This window comes from Gossypium hirsutum, chromosome A08, assembly GCF_007990345.1.
Source record: "Gossypium hirsutum isolate 1008001.06 chromosome A08, Gossypium_hirsutum_v2.1, whole genome shotgun sequence".
Classification (NCBI taxonomy): Eukaryota; Viridiplantae; Streptophyta; class Magnoliopsida; order Malvales; family Malvaceae; genus Gossypium; species Gossypium hirsutum.
The window spans coordinates 116037150-116060220 of NC_053431.1; the positions used below are offsets into that span (position 1 = coordinate 116037150).

General features: G+C 32.6%; 1 protein-coding gene across 1 annotated transcript; it reads right to left on the reverse strand.

The window, feature by feature from the left end:
- Positions 1 to 10045: 10045 nt before the first annotated feature.
- Positions 10046 to 10894, reverse strand: LOC107895109 (21 kDa protein). The gene has a single exon (XM_016820342.2). The coding sequence runs from the start codon at positions 10855 to 10857 to the stop codon at positions 10237 to 10239; it is 621 nt and encodes a 206-aa protein (XP_016675831.2). The 5' UTR covers positions 10858 to 10894; the 3' UTR covers positions 10046 to 10236.
- Positions 10895 to 23071: the final 12177 nt, after the last annotated feature.

The window sequence follows — 23071 nt, forward strand, 5'->3', positions numbered from 1 at the left end:
GGCAATGTGTATCCTTTACATCTGGTAGTTATATGCAAAGCTTTGGTAGATCCCATTCCTCCTGGTGGTATCTCATCATCATTGAAGAAGATGAAGTTATCAGCACTTATGTTATTCACCAATCGATCCAACTTGTTGACAGAAATATCATTGGTCACATACGTCTCATTTAGTACTTTCATTAATGCACTTCAGTGTACCTCGGAGCTTAAAAGCAAAGCTAATATGGATATGCAGGCTGGCTGTTTATTCAACTGTTCCACCACACTTACTCACTATGCTTCAGAAATTTCAGGAATTCCTTAGCTTCTTCTTCTCTCACTGGTTCATTAATAGGCACCCCATGTTTAACCACTTTTCCTCTCCTTTGTTTGACCATTAGATCTTTTCCTTTTACAGGCTCTGTTCGGGCATTTATCAAATTATATCGTTTTCCACTACGTGTGTGAGAACCCATATTTTGATCCTCATTTAATGTGTTGACCGAACTCCCCTTTCCTGAGACTACCACATTACAATCATAGTTCTAAGGGACCCTTTTGTTATCCTTGTAAAAAAAACTGTTGGCTTCTGAATTATAATCTTCGGTGTCATCTGAATTCCTGCTTCATTCTTAGGATGTGAAATAATGACCACAGGGCGATTGACTTTTGGGACGTTCATCATGGAATCCGATGTGCATATATAACTTTCTTCCTTAGCCTCTTCATAAAATTATATTTCCTTGTTGTCTATCAAGCCCTGAATTAATGTTCTAAACTCTTCACATTCTTGAATTTCATGTCCCTCTTAATGGTAGAACTCACAATAACTCTTTATCTCATCACAATTTCCTTCTGAATTAGAAGTAACTAAACCCCTTCTTGCCATCTCCTTCCAGACTCGTTTCAAGGGAGTTTTTACTTCCATAATATCCGCCTTAATTTTTTTCCCCTACTTCCATCTATCGCATTGACCCCATCGTCAGTATGATTAGGTAGTGGATTTTCTGTACTGGGCGCATTATCGAACTTCACAATGCCCATCTGAATAAATCTCTCAACTAGCTTCTTAAAAGTAGTACAATTTTCTATCGAATGCCCTACGATCCCCGCATGATACTCACATTGAGCATTGGCATCATACCATTTAGGGAATGGAGGTTGTAATGGCTTCAGATAAAAAGGTGCCACCATATATGCGTCGAACAAACTTTGATATAATTCTTTATATGTCATGGGGATTGGAGTAAATTGAAGTTTCTCATTACTTTACTTTGCTTCAGATTCCTGCCTTGATAAGCCCTGACCAGCAGTTATCGCCTTTGGTTGACTTACAGTAACAGACTTTGAATACCCCACGTTTGCATTGTTCACCTCATTTTCCTTTTTCAGCGAGGTAGACTTTTTGGCATTTTCCCCTGCATCTATCCTTCCATTTCTTATTGCATTCTCAATCATTTCTCCAGTTATTACCACATCTGCAAAACTCCTTGTGGCACTTCCTAACATGTGAGTTATGAACGGAGCTTTTAAAGTATTATAAAGAGCATCGTGGTTTCTTTCTCTAAAAGTTGTGGTTGAACCTGGATGGCCACTTCTCTCCATCTCTACGCATATCGCTTAAAACTTTCATTTGGTTTCTTCTCCATATTTTGCAGAGTAATTCTATCATGAGTCATGTCTGTTACATGGCTGTACTACTTCATGAATGCTTGTGCAAGATCTCTCCATGAACTAATTTTGTTTCGACTCAACTGATTGTACCATTTAGCTGCTACTCCAACCAAACTGTTTTGGAAGCAATGAATCAACAATTGGTCGTTATTAACATACCCAGTCATTCTTCTGCAAAACATGGTAATATGAACTTCAGGACAGCTCGTTCTATTGTACTTCTCGAACTCGGGCATCTTGAACTTGTATGGAAGTACTAAGTCGGGGACCAAACTCAAATGTTTTGCATCAATTCCAGGATGTCTATCAACACCTTCCATTGCCCTGATCTTTTCTTCCAACCATTTACACCGCTCCTCTAATTGTTTCTGTAATTCTGTCCTTACCCTTTCTTCTTTCGCAACTTCATCCAAATCAGGTACCATTAGATTATTCGAATTATTACCAGGATTAAAACCTGAACCAGCTTGGAAATTTGTTGATATTGAAACCTCAGCCTAAAACTGTTGAGGCCTGATCGTAATAGATGGTTTCTGCAGATTAATCTCAGATTGTGTTTGCACATGTGTTAGAGTAAACCCAAGAGGATACTAAGGATCTTCATTATTTTCCCCAACATTATCCATAGGATCTTTCCCTTTATCCCTCCTTCCTACCAACAACTGGGACAATTGATTCATCATCTCTCTTTGGGGCTCCATCATTTTTTCCTTCATCTCCTGCTGAATCTTAGCTAGTTGCTCTTGCATCTGTGATTGCATTTGTTATTTCATATCTCTTTGCATCTGCTCTAACTTTTCAAGTCTTTTGTCCATTGATTTAGTTTTTTTTCCTTGTACCATAGTGATGTGTATTTGGTGTGTTTTTGTTGGTTTCCAAATTACTAAAATAAGTTTTAATTAATTAGAATCTTTTTATGGCCTTTAATGCATATGATGTAATGTAATGCAAAGGAGGCATCAACTCTGATTCAATCATATTTAGAAAACTTTACTAGAAAACAAAATTATTTACATAAAACTGAGTTACAAATAAGACTTCGCCCTAATGCTCAAAGCTTTTATTTTCCTAAGCAGCGAAGCTAGCTCCTGTCCCCTATCTGGCTCTAACTCATACTTCACACTTAATATGTCCGCTTGTACCGCCAAAATCAGCTACTTCCCGAATTTGTGTCACGGCTTCTCCTATAATGTAATCCCTGCTTCTAACTTGGTTTTGAAAGTGATGAAGCTATCCCTTCCATTGTTCTTCATTTGCCTCCAAAAACTCGATCATCTTTTCACAACTTTGCAATGCTGCCTCTAATTCTTCTATTTTCCCTTTCATCTTTTCTATCTTGCTTAAGCTTGCTCTCAACTCCATCACAGAATTGTAATTCCGATACAGACAAAGAGATCTCTCAAGTTCCGCTACTCTCGCCCTTAATTCAACTTGTTCATTTTTACTCTCTGACTTCATTTTTACTCTCTGACAAACTTTTCTCCGAAGCCTAATTTATAGTTTGAACTTCCTGGAATTTCTTTTCCTATTGATCAGCCTTAGTCTTTTCTTCTCGAATTTCTTATCGCCACTGCACTGAAGTTTTACCTAACCTAGCAGTCCTCATCGACAGGCGTAACTTCTTATAATCTATCTCCAAACCTTCTAGATCCTCCTCAACTTCATTCTTCCCTTTTCGTAACTTTTTTTCCTCTGACTTCTGAACCTCCACATCTAATTTCAGGTGTATTTTTTCTTCCTCCAACTGCTCAATCATCTTCCCAAGCTTAGAACTCTTCTTCTCAAAGTCCTGTTTTATAATTTCCAACTCTGACGGGGCAACTTGTAATTGTTCCTCCATTGGTCAGGTGCTTTCTAAACTTGGTCTAGGAATATTATCATTGACCCTTTTCCTAAACCATCCATTGTACCTAGGTGTCGTCATAAAACCAATAGCCAACCTCTTCATCCAGCGAGTTTGCTTCTAGGCATCAGACATTTCCCAAACCTTCTTCCAATAATGGTCACCTTTATATGGGAATTCACACTGAGCAAGCCCGTAAGTCATGGGTATAAACTACCTTGATTTATACTGCCTTAATGCAAGCAAAAGAGTATATCCAGTGGCTCTCCAAATTCCTGACAATGGTACCCAATCAACGTTCCCACATTGATACAGGATCTCATCAGGAACAATCCAAAAAGCTCTCCACTCTATGTCCCCGTCTTTGAGATTTTGAAGAATTTCCATCCATTTCTCCTCTGAAATATCATCTCTCCTTTGCATAGCTACCTCGTCCTTTAATGGGGAATAACTTTCAGAGAAGACCCGGTAAGAAACCTTGTTCACTTTACAAAAATGCCCATGAAACCACACCATCAACAGCTGTGCACATCCAATAAATCTACCTTCGCCTGCCCTCCGACACATTCTCAAAGATTTGAACGTCTCAGCCAATATTGCAGGTACAGGTGTGATTCCCTTCTCAAGACAATCGAATAAATTAGTGACTGCTTCATCTACGTGCCTTAAAGCCTTAGGAAAAATCACCAAACCATAGATGCTTAAGGTGAAAATATCGACCCTCTTCCTTTCATCCGGATGTGTTAAAATCAAATCTCTCAAATTCTCCCAAGGAATACATTTACTATCCCTCTTTTGTTGAATTCGAGCAGTGACCCAAAGCTCTCTCATCCCCGAAATATTCATCAATTTCTTCACAAAAGTTAGGCCATTAAAAACCTTAGCATAAGCTTTTTTGACTTGAATTTTTGGGCATCTCAGCAAGGTAGTATATTCCTCCACAGTGGGTACCAAGTCTACTTCTCCAAAAGTGAAACAATTGTAGGCAGAATTCTAAAATTAAGCCATAACTCGGAACAAATGCTTGTCCACCTTAATATCAAGCAAGTAGGGTATATCACCATAACTTTGATAGAACAACTGTTTAGTTCCCTCATCCCGACGAGCCCATATAGCTCTCAATTCTTGCAACTCATTCTATGTCACATTGATGCGAGTGAAGTCCTACAATCCTGATGTATATCCTTCTGCTAGGCTATCCCCTTTCTCTGATTGTAACTGCTCTGACCATGCACGGACGGCCGCATTATCCTCAACTTTATCAAGAAATTCATTCTCCATGTTAAATCTTCTAACTTAGTAATCGAATACGAATCAACACCTCCTTTAGTATGCAATGTTATGCAAAACACAATCAAAACAAAACACAAGAAGTCAATATTAAATATAAGTGATAAAATACAAGCAAAATAAAGATAATCAAAACACATATATGGGCAACTACTAAGGCTTAACACAGCTCTACCTAAGGATAGCTCTTAAAGTTCACTATATGTTATTCGGTTCTAAAGAAAAGGTACCTAAACCAGCAGATTCCTCAATCCTCACCTATTATAGGCTCATATGGATCGAGTTCGGTTTAGAGGAATACATTTCCCTATGACCATGCGGAGATGAAAATCTCACGAAATCATAGGTACAGATGTATCCCGAAAGTAATCCACTAGCCCATGCGGAGGTGAAAACCTCACGAAAGCATAGTTTTTTACTCCCACTTAACAGGTGTGACCACGACGATCATGCAATGCAATGCAATATTATTCTACAAGACTTGGACCACACAATCATACAAACGAATGCAACAAAGAATCATGATTTTCAAATTAAATTTCCAATTTAGACAAAAGGACAACAGATAATCAATTTTATGGCTTGACTCTCTTGTTCAATCCCTAGTGGAGTCGCCAAGCTGTCGAAACTATTTTTTTATTTTAGAAAAAATAGGGATCGACTTTTAAAACAAAATGTGGAGTCGCCACAAATTTTTTTGTTTAGATGTGATTGGATCACCTAATAAAACCTTTTATTCCATTTAATTCAATTTTGGTCTACGTAAATTTATCAAATAATTTCCCAAATAGAATCTAAAACAAATGAACTAGATAGTTGGACCTAATTGTAAAAGTCTTAAAAACACAAAAAATTTAAGAAAAGAGCAAGAGTTGAACTCACATGGTGTAAAAATATGAAAAACTAGCTTTTTAGAGACTCTTCTATGGTGTTTTTGGCTGAATATTGATGAAGAAATGTCTAGATTTTCAATTTAGTCATTGTTTTAATTTTACCCTAATTTCCCAAATGACCATTTTACCCCAAATTTATCCAATTTCAAGATTTTTTCTCTACATGTGTTGTTTCAGCCTTCTAATAAGTGTCTAATTACCTTTTTGGTCGTTCCTTATTCACCACTTAAGCTATTTAATCGCTATTTCTTTAATTAGTAAGTTTTACACCTTTTTTAATTTAGTCATTTTTAATTAATTAACTGCCAAAATGTTAAAATTTTCTAACGAAAATTTAATACTAACTTAATGACACTCTTTAAATATTTATAAAAATATTTATGGCTCGGTTTATTAAATCGAGCTCTCAATTCCTCATTTTCGAAACTATTTTACCTAATAATTCCTTTTAAAACATAAATCACCAATTCAAAAATATTTCTAAAATCACACTTGACTCATAAATAATAAATAATAAAATTTTCAAACTCACTCGTCATATTTAGTGGTCTCAAACCACTGTTTCTGACACCACTGAAAATTTAGCTGTTACAGACACGGCCGTGTTTCCCTTGTTCGAATGTTACACTGCCGTCTGACCCCTGTTTTCACATTTTTTTCATTTTTCTTAAAACTTTTATTTATTTCAAATTAGTCCCAATTTGCTTTTAACCTATTTCTAGAGCTTTGAAAGCTCGATTTAAGACTCAAAATTGAGTGATCTCTTTTATATTGAATATAACTTGTAATTATGGAATTGAATTGATTATTGAATGTAAATCGTATTAACTATTTCAGCTTGACTGGTAACATTCGGTATCCTATTCTGGCAATAGAAACGAGATATGGGTGTTACAACTATTGCTATCACCCTTCTTCCCATTCCACTTCTGATCCTCTACTCCTTCACCCTGCTACACCTTAGCCTTTAATGCTCCTTCTATGCTTCCTTCCTGTAAAGCATTGATCAACTCCACTACTCTCAGTTGAGTCAAGTCCTTGATGTTCTCCAAAAAGGCAACTGTTGCTTCATACTTGGGCACAAAGACTGATATTTTCTACACAAGTCTACAATCAATGAGATCAGTCTCGAGAACCCTTACCTTGTTAGCAATATCCACAGCTTGTAAGAGTATTCTTTGATTGACTCAGACTCCTTCATCTATAGCCTCTCGAACTCTCTGATCAAGTCCAACACCTTTAGGCTTTTGATCCTATCATCTCATTGATACTCAACCTTGAGGTAGCCCTATATCTCCTTTTCTAATTCAATAGTCATAATTCTATTGAATATGGCTAGTGAAATCGAAACATAAAGGTAAGCATTTGCATTTACCTTCCTGATGGCTCTCTCCTTGTGCATTTTGATCTGGTTCATAGTTGGATTACTGGGAAGTGGAGTCACCTCATAGCCTTCCAACAGCTTCCCAATAATTATAACCCTCCATGTATATTTGCATTCTCATAGCTTATGCTTGATAGTTCTTTCCATCAAACATGGGTGGGGCTAAGACAGATAGGTAACTTGATCCTAATTCCATTTTCCTTAATACCTTACGAGTGTATCTCTCGATTTTTCTCTCAGAACTCTCACAAAATTTTCTCTCAGGTCTATCAAGAAAAAGAGCTCTGATACCACTATTAGTTTAGCAAAGAACTAACAAAAGCATAGAAAAATATGAATGAAAGAGATGATTGAATTCATTAACCAAGAAGCCCTTATATACATGTCTCAAGTAACAACCTCAACCAAATTTTAATTTTCTACTCCTACTAACAATCTAACAACTCCTACTAATAAGCTAACAAATCTCCCTAGGACTCAATCTTATTAATAAAAAAAACTTTACAGCCCTTAAGACACTAACAAATTTGCATAATATAATTTGGTGTGGCTGATATGATAGCTTTGAGAAGAACTTCACGCCTCGCATAAAATAAAAATTTTCCTTTCCAACTTTTAATTTGGTTGGTGACGTTCTCCTTTAGGAAGGATAAAGATTATATTTTTCCTTTTCCCCAAATTGATGGCAGACCCTAGTATTTCGATCTCTCGTCCATAGGAGCTATTCCAAGATCACTAAGAATATGACTTTGAGTATGGGATAAGTGTTGGGGGAGAAAAGCACTGGTAATTTCTACAAGTTCATAGGTTGCCCACTTTCCCCTTTCGAGGATGTCAATGTAATGATAAAGAGCAGTAGTATTTTAAAAAAAATCTTCCAAGCCAAATAGAAGACAGTCACCTGCGAACAATAAATGAGTCACTGGTGGACATCCAGGCATGATACGAACTTCTTCAATCAAGCTTGAATTTTCTGCCTTGTCAATAAGGTTTGAAAGCACATTTGCAACCATATTAAAGAGTGCCAGAGATAAATAATCTCCTTGGCATAACCCTCTTTCAAGTTCAGTTTCCCTACGTTTGCAGAGTCTAACTTAGTGAGAAATATCCACTATCTTCAATACTTACAACAAGTGAACCTAAATCTATCATACCTCGTGGCAATTTCCTCACTTTTGTATTCTAGAAGGCTAATACTTTCACCACTAAGATCACCCATGTAAACTTAGCATGTAAGCATGTTTTACAATCAAATGCACTCTCACAAATAATGTTCCTCACTTGAACATATTAAATGCTCTCTAATCTTCGTGCAATAACCTATAAAAATCTTTCAATTATATAGAGATTTCAAGACTTGCTGACATAATGAAGATCTATATCAATCCCTATTAAATAACAACTAAACTAGCTAAATGCAATAGAATAATAATAAGCAAGGTAAAAAAGACTCTTGCAGGGACGAAACCAAAATAAATTTTTAAGGGGGCGAATGAAATTTTAATTTTTTTTTATAGTCTATATCTTTATAATTTTTAAAAAATTAAATTAAATTTTTATAATTTTAAGGGAGGCTAAAGTGTAATTTTACCTTTACTAATTTAAAATTTTAAAAAAATTTAAGGGCTTAAAAATAATTTTCCTTTTTTGGGGGGGCCAGGGCCCTTGCCAGCCCTGCTCAATTCGCCTCTGGACTCTTGGCAGCTAAGATATCCACATTCCAATCCAATCTAATTGATTCAATAAGCAAGATTCAATCTGATTCTCTAAATATGTTTCCTCAAGTGATATCATTTTCCTTAACAGGTTAAATGTACTCTACAATATCAATATAGTCCGAAAATTTAGTTTAATAAATTGTCAAATCTCATAAGTATAAAAAAAATTGTCTATTTTATAGAAGTGCTTCAAGAAATGAACACTTCTTTAAACACAATTATAGCATATTTTTCTACACTTTTTTCCTTTTACTTTGTTGTTGTCCTTGCTATGAGATTTGATGATCTCATTTTGTATTGATTTTATCCGTGTGGAAATTTCTTTTCGAACAAAAATCAAAAGATAATTCCTCAACGTTCCCTATCACATCCTAGTTTAAGCTTTGTTCAGACAAGGATGATATGATAAATTAATGATTTCATAAATCTGAAGTTTATTCCTCTGCATTGCCTATCACATCCTAATGTTTATATTTATCACCTCACAGTTTTCTAATTAATTAGTAAAAACAATATTCGTTGGATTCTACTTTAGATGATAGGACGTGTTCAAAATGAATTGGATGTCTCCGTTTCCACTTCTGTTTCATTTAAACCTCAACAAGGACAATGAATCTTAAGCTGAACTTTAATTACTTCATATAACTACTTTTAAATTTTAATTTTTTTTTTGTATTTTTAATTTACGACCTCTTTTATAAATAATGATTTCCCTTTTTGAATAGTTGATACGGTGAAGTAGATTTTGCTCCGTGACTCCTATTAATCAGGTAAAAAGTTAGTGTGGGTTAGTGCTAGATTTTAGTAGTTTAATCAGATCAAGTTATATTTCTATCATTTTGGGTAGAAAATTACAGTAATAATTTAGAGTTCTGTTTAGCCAGAGCTTATCTGAGGAAATAAAGCCGCAAATTTGTTATATGAAAGGAATCAAATGTCATGTCACTTTTTTTAGGGTAATGTCACTGGTAGGGCCATAAACCCTGCCCTGCTTTTATGCCCATATTTCATGACAGCACAAAAATATCTTCTGCAATCTCAAAGATGCTACCACTAAACTTTCTGTTTGAAAAGATGAAAAAAGGTAACGAAACGTGTTCCTCTTTTGATTAAACCTCGGATTTATCAGTCTGGTGATAAATTGAATATCAGATATGTTATTAAAACAGGATTAGACAAGAAGCTTCCCCAAAATAAGGGTCTCTGGATTATTATCTGTGTCTTGTCTATAATTGAAATTAACTTTGAGGTGGGAAATGAGATTGAAAACTAAACCTTGATTCACAAGTTGATATTGTATTACATATACACAACAGTTCACACAAACACAAATTTGATATTCCCTCAATACAGTTCACAACATAACCTGCTATCTTACAAATCTTTCAGCTTATACTTATCTTCTCTTTAGTGTTTTCATGAGAAGTAGTAGCCTCCCCCGTATGATGAGAAATTAAGGTAAGTTACTTTGAGTTGAGGCATAGTTGTTGACGAGAGCCAGGGCATTGCTTGTCAAATGTGCAATTTTAACAATCCTTTTCCTTACCATAGTCTTTACATTTCCATTCATGGACTTTCCTGCAAATCCATCCATGCAAGTATCTTCATCTGTCAGCGCTGTACTAACCCAAGTTTGAATATCACTCATTGTAAGCGCAAAATTTGAGCGGCTAACGTGACCAAGTTCCTCTATAGACTGTTGAAGCTCATCAACAGAGTCACCGATCACCTCAATGCAATCTGCCATGGCAGCAGCTACCCTAGGCCTCAAACCGTGGATTCTAGAGATCTTCACCATCAACCTTGAAGTTGATTTGCTGGCCTTGAGGGTAACATTGAGGGCAGTATCCACTAACAATCTGGGGCTGGTGTCGATTTTGTTTGCGTAGATTGAGAGTGAGCGATAGCACAGTCTGGGATAAGTTGTGGAGCTGCATGAAGATTTGATGTACTCAATGTTTCTTTGGTTGTCAAATGGTGCATCAACTAAGCTCAAGACCATGTTAGTAGTGAATTGAAGGGTAATAAGCAGGATTGGGATAACCTTCCAATGGCGTAAAGATGAAACTTCCATTTTCTCTCTCTCTCTCTCTCGTTTATGATTTTAGAGATGGGAGAACAGGGTCGATTTATAGATAGTCCAAATTTTTTGTGGTTCCCACAAATGGATGGACAAGCCTCATATTAAGGGGAATAATAAAACAAGGGTTTAGCCCCTCAATTTTTTTCAAAAAAAAAATTAAATATTTTTTTTTCAAGCACTCAAATTTTTAAAATATATTAAAAACCCTCAAAATTTAAAAAAAAATAATTAATCCCCTATTTTTTTCTTTTCTCTTTTGCACTTAATTGGGCAATTAAACTACCAAAATGTATCAAAAAAGCCTTTTTTAACGTTGATTGTTAAAATTAACTGTCCTTTAAGTTTTTTTCAATTAAAGCCACAACGTATCACAACCATGGCTTGACATGTAACAAAAAATGATAAAAATTAAAAATCAATAAAAGTTAGAAAAATTATTAAATTTTAACAAAAATATTAAAAATTATTAAATTTTAACAAAAATATTAAAATATTAAAAATTAGAAAAAAAAAGAAAAAAATTATAAAATTGTAGAAAATTTATAAAAATTGTAAATTTTTATAAAAATTGTAAAAAAATATAAAAATTGTAAAAAAATATAAAATATATAGAAATATAAAATATATAGAAATATAAAAAAAAATATAAAATTTTATAAAGTCGTAAGAAAATTATAAAAAATGTAAAAAATTATAAAATTCATAAAAAATTATAAAATTTATTGTACCAAAAGAAACATTTTAAAATTTTTCCATAAACTTTATTGATTTTTATTTGTTATCATTTTCGCCACATATTACATTGTGTTGCGACAAGTGATGGCTTTAACTGAAAAAATTGGGGTCTTTAACTTTAACAGTCAACGGTTAAAGTTAATGGTTAAAGGGCATTTTAACTTTAACAGTCAACAGTTAAAGCTAATGGTTAAAGGGCATTTTTTATGCATTTTATAATTTTTTTTTATTTTTTATGATATTTATACTTTTTTCTAATTTATAATAAATTTTAAATATTTTTTATTTTTATTAATATTTAATATTTTTAGTTTTTTATAATTATTTTGCCACATGTCACGTCGTGGTTGTGGCATGGGATGACTTTAATTGAAAAAAATTAGGGGCAATTAACTTTAGTGATCAACTGTTAAAGTTAACGGTCAAAGGGCATTTTTTATGCATTTTGACAATTCAAGTACCCAATTTTGTGCAAAAAAAAATGTAGGGGTTTAATTGCTTTTTTTGTAAAAGCTTGAGGGCATTTTTAATGCATTTTAAAAGTGCAAGTACCTAATTGAATGAAAAAAAAAGTAAGGACTTAATTACTTTTTTTAAAAAATTTGAGAGTTTTTTTGCACCTTTAAACCTAAGACAGGAAAAGATGCTTATAAACCATTAAAATCAATATTACACTATGTCCCAAGTGGAATAGTAAAGAATTTATGATTAAGGTTTTAGTTAAAATCAATTTCAAAGTTTTAAATTTGAGCCTAAACAATCTCAATCTTTTATTTTTAAAAAAATTAATATATTACTTGATACTTATATTTAGTTTAAATGTTCAATTTGGTATTTAAGCTTTTTTCTCAATTCGGTATTTGAATTTAGCTTCAATATTTAATTTGATACCTTTTTTTTTTAAATTGATACTTGAGTATTTCTTTGTCCAACACAAGTATCTAAGTTTGACTTCAATTTTCAAATTTAATACTTGTGTTTTTCTTTTGTTTTAATTAAGTATTTATATTTTTTTACTAGAAAACACATATCAAATATTTATTAAGTCATATGATACTATTTGATTTGGATATTAAAATCAACATTGAAACCGAAGATACTTAAATTTAAGATTAAAATCAGGTATAAATTCCAAACGGTATATTTAGTTTAATAGAAAGTGAATTGCAAGGTTAAAAGAAACAAAGAAGTCACTATAGACAAACAATGATCAAATCTAGGATAAAGACTCCGTAACAAATGAAGGAAAAAGACAAATATTGTGTCAAGATCGTAGGATGCTATTCTTGAATAAACCAAGGTAGAAAAAAAGGAATCCACCATGGAATTAATTGGGAAATGGACTGACATGAGATACCAAAACATTTGGAGTTTGTGGAATTGATATTGCTTACCCTAAGGTCTAAACTGATTGAGGTGTCACTTAGGAATAGGATGAAGATTGGATTGAGATAAATGACCCAAAATCCATTGGAAAAGACATTAATTTAATGATTTGATTTGTCACAAGTTATCCACCACAATATTTTGGTTGCTATTTCAAATAGTGGCCAAAGTTGCTCCTTTTTTGGTCATAAAACAGAGGTGAAAGTTGATTGAAATGATTGCTTCATGCATATTTCGGTTTCGTCCTTGTAGCTTGTTTTAGTTGAGCTGTTGTAATAAACGGAATCAGACGTCTCCTTCGTCACCGTATGAATTGAAATTTGACGTTCATTTCGCGAATGTATGCGTCAAAACAATTGTTAGTTATCAACACTGAAACCCTTTCAATTGAATTTCCTTTGAATCGAGTTGGACAACCCGATTTCCAAAAACTTTGATTTTATAAATATCAAATGATTTTTTCAAGAGCAAGATAAGCGAGGGTGGCATAGTGAATTTTAACTTTGCTTATGTCATATGTTTTTCATTCGTATCAAATAATAATCTTTAAGATATTATAATAATAGAAATAATGTACAATTTGATATATAATATTTGATTTGGTGTAATTATATATATGAAATTTTGATTGTGGTTCAAATGTTTACATAAAATTTTAATTTTAATTCAATCATACACATTTAAAGAAATAAATAATCAATTTATATATTTATTTTTATATTAAATAAATATATTTATTTTTATGTGTAATATATAAACATAGAATAATTCTATATTAGTAATTGTTTTAATAGTGTAAGAGAATTACACCAAATCAAAATTTCATGTATAAGTCGATTGAGTCTTAGCTTAGTTGGCATCAGCATTGTTGCCAATGCAGTATGACGTGAGTTTGAGTGCGCTGAATCGCATTATCCTTTTATTTAAGGGTTGCTGAGTGGCTATGAGTAGTTTTAGACAATGTATTAAAAATAAATACTAGAAATCATGATGCTACACTCATATGAAAAAAACTAAATCAAAAAAATTTCATGTATAAAATTACACGAAATTAAAATTCATGTATAAAATTACACATTCAACTGAAGTTTATGCATAATTTTGAAATTTATCCCAAACATAAATGAAAATAGTAGTGAAATTTAAACTTTGATGATTTTTTTACTGCTACTTGTATAAAAATATATAAATGTTGATAAAAGCTTCAAACAATAATTAAAATTTAAATGAAAAATAATGAAATTCGAATTTTTTTTATGATTTCAACTATTAAATGAATAAAAACATCTAAATGTTGAGTCTTAATGCTTCTATTTTATAGCAATAAATTTTAATTTTATATTATTTAGTTGAAATATCAGTAAAAGTTTTATTCAAATTTGAATAATTTAAATTATAGTGAAGTCTAATTTAACATGAATATGAGTGTAATTTTAGGTTCAATAAAGTATTTTTTAATACTCAAAATATAATAATAAAATATATTTTAGTGGCCATTTAATAATATATTATATAATAGAGGATATTTTTGTCAATTCAAAAAAAAATTCCAAACTCATGCTTTTATGTATGTTAGTTTCTCAAGTCGCATGTGATGCAAGTGATATTATGTATTTATTTTTAAATTTATTAAATAATATATTTTTACTTCATATAATTATTGTAAAACAATATTATTCAAAATAATAAACATTTTTAGAACATAACAATTATTTTAGTATTTCAATTTATAAAATATAAAAATTCCAAATCATAGTTATAACATATCAATTTTAAAAAGTATATGTAAGAGTCACAGGCCACGAATCAAACCCCGTGACCATTGTGCACAGAAAGTCCTATAAAAGTCAACTTATTAAATAGGGCCCACTTGACCCACATGAACTGGCCCAATTCGTGGAACCCATAGAGAAGCCCGTCTACTTGAAACTTTGGTGGTCTAGTGAAACACTCCAATAAAACTAGAGTTAACAAGGTAAATGGGTAAATCCTAAAGGGATAAGATTGTATAGAGCTTAAATCATTTATGACTCTCGATTGTAGATAGGCCCTAATCTTGATCGTCGATATAACTCAATTTGTACTGTTAGTTTTGAGGGAGCTCAACTATAAATAGAGGTCTTCCCCGTCATTTGTAATTACTTCACTTCATTCGTAGTTGGAATATGTTTGAGAATATTTACTCAAATAGTAGATGTGTTATTTTCCTTCGGCTTTTCTATTCTTTGTTGCCTTTCGATTCAAGTTTGCTTCCACTATAATTCGGTGCCTTAAAGAAATTGTACGAGAATTCTCACTTTTGCAAGAGTGAGGCTAATTTAGGCGTATTTGAAGAGAAAGAATTGCCTAAGGCCGCGTGGATTGCGAGAAGAAAGGTCTAGCCCCGTGACAATTGGTATTAGAGTTAAGACTACAAAGACACCGTTCCAGATGCCAAAAAGAGGAGACGAGCAAAATGTCCCGATAGAGACCTATAAGAGGTCCAAGAAAAAAAGCAGATCGAAGGATATGTTGTCGACTTTGAAAAGTTGTATAGTCCATTTCGAGGTATCCGTGGGGGAAGTGAAAGAAACATTCGAGGTAGTGGAGACACACACTGATAAGTTAGACCCAATGAGAGAGCAGTTCAAAAAATATATGGTGAAAGCCCTCAGTTCCAATGGACGTAGGTGGAAGCACTCCTCAATACTACTGTGGGTAAGCTAACAAAAAAGAATGATGCTCTTGAAGCTGGGATAACAGTTATGAAGGAAGAAAATGAAGCCACAGTGACAAATTTGAATGCAAAAATCAAGGAGCTCGAGGGAGAGCTTGCTATAGGTAAAGAGGTGTTGAGTGCAACATTAAACTAAGATATTGATGTCCCCAAATCAGAGAAGTTTAAGGGAGAAATGTCCACGAGGGAAGTGGAAAACTTCTTGTAGGAGATGGAACATTACTTCCATACTGTGGGCATCAAAAATGATGATGCTAAGGAAAATATTATTGCTCGTTTTTACTAATTTTGCTCTTCTTTGGTAGAGGTGGATGTGGAGGTGGAGGTCCGCAGATGAAAAGTGAGGTCAAGCTGCGACTGAGGGTTGGTGAAGTTCCAGAATGTAACACCCCATACTCGACCCGAACATCGGGTCAAGCACCAAGATGCTACATTCATCGCCGAAGCAACTACGAAAATTTTGTATTACTAAGATGTTGTAATTACATTCAGAATATAAAACTTTGTCTTTAACACACTTAGGAAATATTTCCTTTGTTATTTTAGCTCTAAGTATCAGTACTTTCTTAAAGGTATTGGTACCTAACTTCAAGTACCGATACCTCTATCCTAGTATCGATACCAATTTGAACTTCAAAGTTTAGAAAAATTCAAATTAAATCATAAGTATCGATACCCTACTCAAAGTATCAATACCTTACTCTAAGTATCGATACTATGCCCCTAGTATCAATACCAAAATATGGTTCGATGTTCTAAAATATGAGAAATTTCATTCTTGGTTTATTTATATCTTTATAGCCTAACTTCTCACAGTTATTACAAAATAATCCTTTATGTTCAAAATACTAATTTTTTTATTAAAGGTCATTATCAAATTATGCATCCATTGAACATATGTTATTTTCTTATTAAATCTCGTTTTTATGTTATATATAGCAAAGTTTATAAAATTAACACAATTATCGAAGTTTTACAGTTAAATTCATTAGGGAACTTGCATTTACAAAATTAGTATACTCTTTCTACGTACCATACCATTATTAATCAATTTTACCATTAGAATTTCCTTAACTCATTTTGTAACAATTTCTCTATTTGTACTTCAACAATATGTTTGAACTCCTTCTACGTATTAGCAAATCTATAATTTATAACGATTTCTTAACATTATAACTCAATTATTATTTTGCCTCCTCCTTCTCTTCAATCCCCATCTTATATGTGCATGTAAAAATATTTTTCCTTTAGTTTTAGATGCTTAAATGTAACATTAATTATTTTTTTCTCTATTTACACATATACTTTTAACAAAGTTGTCTTCTTGAGTAATAGTTACTAAATTATTTATATCTTGACCTTAAAAATCCAAAATTAAGATCTTTTTTTTTGAAACTAGAATAAATGAATTTTTTTTACCATAAAAATTTCAGAATTTATACATAAGCCAATAAATACATTTTGTTTTTCAAATCTTCCTCAGTTCTGCTACTAGGTATCTCTGAATCTTCTTCACTAAAAAATAAATATCTTTCAGTACAAGACTCGTATTATGTTTTCGTTTGTTTCCATTGAAAATAGACTTATCACTATTTTAGTCATAAAAATTTCATCACCTAAAAATTGTTTTACAATTTATAATGATTTTTCAAAGTCAGAACAAGGCAACCCAGAATTATTATAACCTTGTCTCACAAAATTTATTATATCTCACAATATACAATTTCCTTACAAGTATTGTTTCTTCTATGCAAAACTAGACTCATTAACATTTAATTTCATATTTTATTCAACCTATAACTCAATTATTACAATTTTTTATGAATTTTCAAAATCAAGTCACTTTTATTGTCCAGAAACTATTTTAGTTGAAACATTTCCTTTCCCATGGTTCTTTTGTACTAAATTTAATTTAATCATATGTATTTATTATGCTTTTGAGTATTATTCAATTAAATCCTTAAAAATCACATATTATTAGCAAATATTTTTATCACAACTTCTCTTATTTCAACTATAAACTTAACAACTTTATAATTTAGTCCTTAGCATCATAAGAATTGATCATTTAATATTATTTCACTATAATATCACTTTGTAATTTATCCTCTAACACATAACAAATAATTCACAATATTTATCATAATATTTTATTTAAATCATAAAATTTTGTACACTTTACAATTTAGTCCCCATTATCATGAATGCAAGTTAACTTGGAAATTTCGTCACACAATCACTTTTCTTATCATCATTATTTCACCACGCTTAATTTATACTCTCTCTTCAACCATTCAATTCCTTATAATCAATTTCATATACTTTACAATTTAGTCCTTTTTTTTACTATTCAATGTATCAACTTAATTTCATGCATGATACTTGTGTCACAGGGCTAGAACTTTCATCTCCTGTTCCGTGTAACCTTAAGCAATCCATTCGTTCCCAACTCGCCTAAGTCAACCTAACCACCACAAGTGAGGATTCCTTTAGAATTCCTCCAAGGCACCAATTTATATAGCAAGTAATTATGCCAAAAGAAAGCTCAGAACAATAGAAAGCTACGGAAAACTATGCACGAAAGGTGTTTGAGTAAATGCTCTCAATTGTATTACTTTCTCTCAAAGGATATAAGAAAAAATCAAAAAATGAAGTGAGCTACAAGTGAGGGGGAGGCTCTCTATTTATAGTTGAGCTCCCCCAAAATCGACGGTTAAGATCAAGTTATATCGACTGACGAGATTAGTCTATCCCTTAAATCTAGGGATTTACAAGATCACATAATCAAATCAAACCTAATCTTATAAAATATGATACCCCTCAATCTTCTAATATTAGTTTCCTTATTTACCAAGGTAGCTTGTCTTTCCAAATCAGCATCATTAGGCCACCCAGGCTTTAATTTGACAAGATTCTCCAATACTTCATTGAATCGGGCTAGTTCTAATGGGCCAAATAATCCTCATGTCAATGATAGACCTCTAAGGGATGCATTGTGTGCAATGGTCACGGGCTTTGAACTGTGGCCTATGACACTTGCACATTCATAATTAATTCAACTATTTAACATTCTCTACACTTAGATTAAAACTAAATAAAGTAAAATTCTTTAATCTATTCACTTTCTCTTTAATCTATTCACTTTCTCTTCAACTTTCTTCGATTCCAACTCCAATTTCTTACTCCCAAGATGATATTCTAACTCTCTAGTATCTCCACTTCACTTCTCGTTTTGGGTGACTAAGGAAATTATTAAGAAATTTGGGAGAAAAGTGGGATTTCATGGTAAATGATTAAGTTGTAACAAAATAAAACCCCTTCCTCCTATATATATAGTAACATAAGATACATAGGAAGATGGAAGAATTTTATTCATTTCTCTACAAAAATATCTCATTATTTTTAACTAATTAAAATATTAAATATCTTGTAATAAAATATTAATTAAATAATCAACCAATTATTTTCCAACACTGTTCATCCATCATCATTACAACAAATAGTTATCTATTTTAAGTAATTTTCATTTTACCCTTCATATTTCTTAAAAATTCGATCATTGAGTCATCATTCACTTTTGGTAAAATTATGATTTAATCCCTCATATTTCTTCCACTTTATTCAATTTAGCCCTTGCACTCCTATTTCATGTCTTAATGAATTGGGTTATTTCAATTTTGATCTTTTAACGTTTCTCATATTCACACTTTAACCCTTTGAATTCTAAATAACTGTACTCGTGTCTCAAAACTTTTGATATTTTTATAATTTAGTCTCTACCTCAAATAACATGTCACATCATACCTCTTAACTCAAAACTTTCTTTGACATCACTTACCCTTCTCTTTTATCATCTTTACATCTCATTTTACTGGGAAATCAATTATAAATTATTTAATTTAATACTACTTTTATAATATATCAATTTTAAGGGTGTTACATAGAATGAGTTCAAGGAGCAATTTTACCCCCAATATGCCAATAAGGAGGCTCAATTTAAGTTGTGTCGGTTTTCGTAAAAAGGCAGAATCATGAATTTGAGTGAGAATGAAGCATTCTTCTTTTTCCTGGATGGGCTGATGTAACAGACCGGTTTAGACCCTAGTCAGAACAATGGTTTTGGGACCATAAATTCGAGTCAAAAAAATATTTTAATATTATTTTGTGTTTACAACATGATATGTGATATGTGTGAAAATTTTATCGTTTGTGTGCTCGATTTTATAAAAGGACTTAATCTTGTAAAATGTAAAAGTGGCTAGCTATTTGTTAAAGTGCTACATTGTTATGGCTCTTATAATGTGGGGTCCTTATGATGTAATTTAGCCATTAGAAATATGCATGAACATTTATGGACAACCATTAAGTGAATTATAAGTTAAATAGACAAGAGTAAACTAGTAAATTATGCATAAAATTAAAGATGAATGTTATCATCTTGTTTTTGCCGAAAATGAATAAGGAAAGGAAGCTATTTTTTAAGCTTTAGGGTTCGGCCCTTGTTCTTTTTAATTTAGGTATGAATTTTGTTCGGTTTTTGATGATTTTTACGTTTTTGTAACCGTTGCTCGTGTTCTAGCTAGCCCATGCTTGAATTTTTGAATTGGTTGTGGATTTTGTGATTTGCCATTATTGATAGCTTGAGATTTTTGTGGTTTTATGTTGAAAAATAAATCTTTGTTGATAGATTATTATGTTTAATTTAGTGATTTTTTATAAAAATGTGTATTAAGGATTAAATTATGAAATTTAAAAATTGACGGGTCAAAATGTGAAATAAATAAAAGTTATGGGCTTATATGAACTAAGAGAATATTCGTCCAAGCATGTGTATAAGGAAATTTTGTGAATTCTGCGTATTTATGAAATAGGGACTAAAATGAATAAATGTGTAACTTTAAGGGCTAAAGTGAAAAAATGCTCAAATATGTGTCTATGGATGAAATTGAGTGTGTTGATGAATAAAAGGGTTAATTTTGAATGTATTTAGATCAAAAAAAGAGGAAATCAGATTTGGATCGGGGGAAGTCAAAAGTTGACGAATAGTCGATCCAGTTCGTTTAACCCGAATACGAGGTAAGTTCATATGAAAATAAAAGTATTTGAATTGATATACTTATGCTTGTATGATATTGAATTGTAATGAATGGCTATGGAAGATGAATATGTGAAATTGAGAAAGCATTGACAGTGTTACGACCTCTGAAAGTCCCATACGAACCATAGGAATAGAACAGGATACATATGTCATGACATAGGATTCTGAGATGTGATATAGTGTAAGACCATGTCTGGGACATTGGCATCAATTTAAGATTTACGTGTACGACCATGTCTGGGGCATTGGCATCGTATATGATTTCGTGTAAGATCCTGTCTAGGACAGTGGCATCGATATTTGATATCATGTAAGACCATATCTGGGATATAGCATTGTACTAGTTTTACGAGTTATCCGAGTATCCTTATCGATTCCAAATGGTTCAACAGGCATTATCGAGAAAGGAATTAATATGATAATGAGTATTTGATTCAGGTATGTATGAAATGTATATGTTATTCAAGAATGAAAGGTGAGTATGTTTCAATGATGACATGTGAATTACATGAGAATGAAATGTGATTATATGCAAGTTTACTATGAAAAAGTGAATTAGATGTGATTTATGAAGTGCAATTGTGAATTGTATGATCTTTCTATGGCTGAATTGGTTTAAGTTTATCTCATGTGTTATGATTATTTGTATATGGCTTACTAAGCTTTTGAAAGCTTACTTGGTGTGTCTTTTCGTTTGTTTTTAGATTATCGAAGCTACCGTGAGCTCGGGGATCATTGTGGATCGTCATCACACTATCAAATAATATTTTGGCACCTTTTGAAGTTGTATATGTTAACATATGGCATGTATAGGCTAGGGATTTATAATATGTTTGAGATGTGAAAATCTTGCTATGTGATATAGCTTGATTGTGGTTTAGACTATGGATTGTTTTTTGGCATAAGTTATGTGATGAATTATGGTGTTTATAACAGGTTCATATATGGCTTAATGAAAATGGTCATTTTGGTAAGTTTGATATGAGATTAAGTTAGGGATTTGTTATGCTTTTGGTAAAAGAATTGATGTGAAATTAGTAATGTTAATCATAGATGAATGAATGGATTTAGTATGTGAATTTGATATGTTTTGGTATGAAAAATGAGTATGACATTGATTGGTCAAATTATGGCATGAAATGTGCATGTGTTAGAGTTCATTTTGGTTAAAAATGTTGTATGATTGATGTCTGATTAGGGACTTGTAGGGATGACCCTTAAGGGTGGCAAATTGACTTTGCAAATGGCCTATTTTTGTCCACACGGGGAAAGACATAGGCATGTGTCTCAGCAGTGTGCAACACACGGTTATGTTACACAGCCGTGTGTCTCATTGGGTACCCTTTCAAATTAAAGTAGTATACCCTACAGGTTTGACATAGCCTGACACACGGGCGTGTCTACTGGCTATGTGAGTGGCACTCGAGCTGGCACGTGGGCATATGGTCAGTTGTGTGGCCAAGTCAGTAACCTCACTAATTTTCCAACGGCCATGGCATACAGGCGTGTCTCTGGCCATGTGGTGAAGTCAATATGTATGCCCTGTTTTCACACAGCTTTTGACACGGGTGTGTCTGATGACCTTGTAAGGCACACGGCCTGTTTACACAGGCGTGTGACCCTTAAAAGTTTAAAATTTTTCTAAGTTTTCCAAAGATTTTAAATGTTAACGGTTTAGTCCCGAATCTTTTTTAAGCATGTTTTGAGGTCTCGAAGACCTATTTGAGGGACATTGTGAATGATTTATATATACTTTAATTATGTTTGCTTACATGTATGTGAATGATGTGTATTGTTTGGTAATGCCTAATAACCCTATTCCAGCGACAAATACGGGTTAGGGTGTTACAGTTAAAGTCGTGGGTTAAACAAGAATTGGAACATTGAAGGGTCCAAGAATTGTAAAGCAATATTTATGGCAAAATCTTTAATCAAGCTTGTTTCAAGGAAAGACAAGTTTGAGTATTCGAAGCCTAGAGAGAAGGGTAATGATGGGGAAGATGAAGATGGATAGCTTGAGTTTAGCAACAGTAATGGTGGCCATAATGGTAACGGGAAACCACCAAATGGAAAGATGAAACTTGACAAGTTGTGGGTAAGCTAAGCCTTTCAATTAGGAAGTCAACTAATATCAATACTATCAATTTCAAAGAGGTCCCAACTTTGGGAATAGCATAGGGAGTTGAGCTACAGATCGGTGAGTGGAAAGGCAAGGAAGACTTTGAGGTAATTCATCTAGATGATTACGATTTCATTCTTTTCTTGAATTT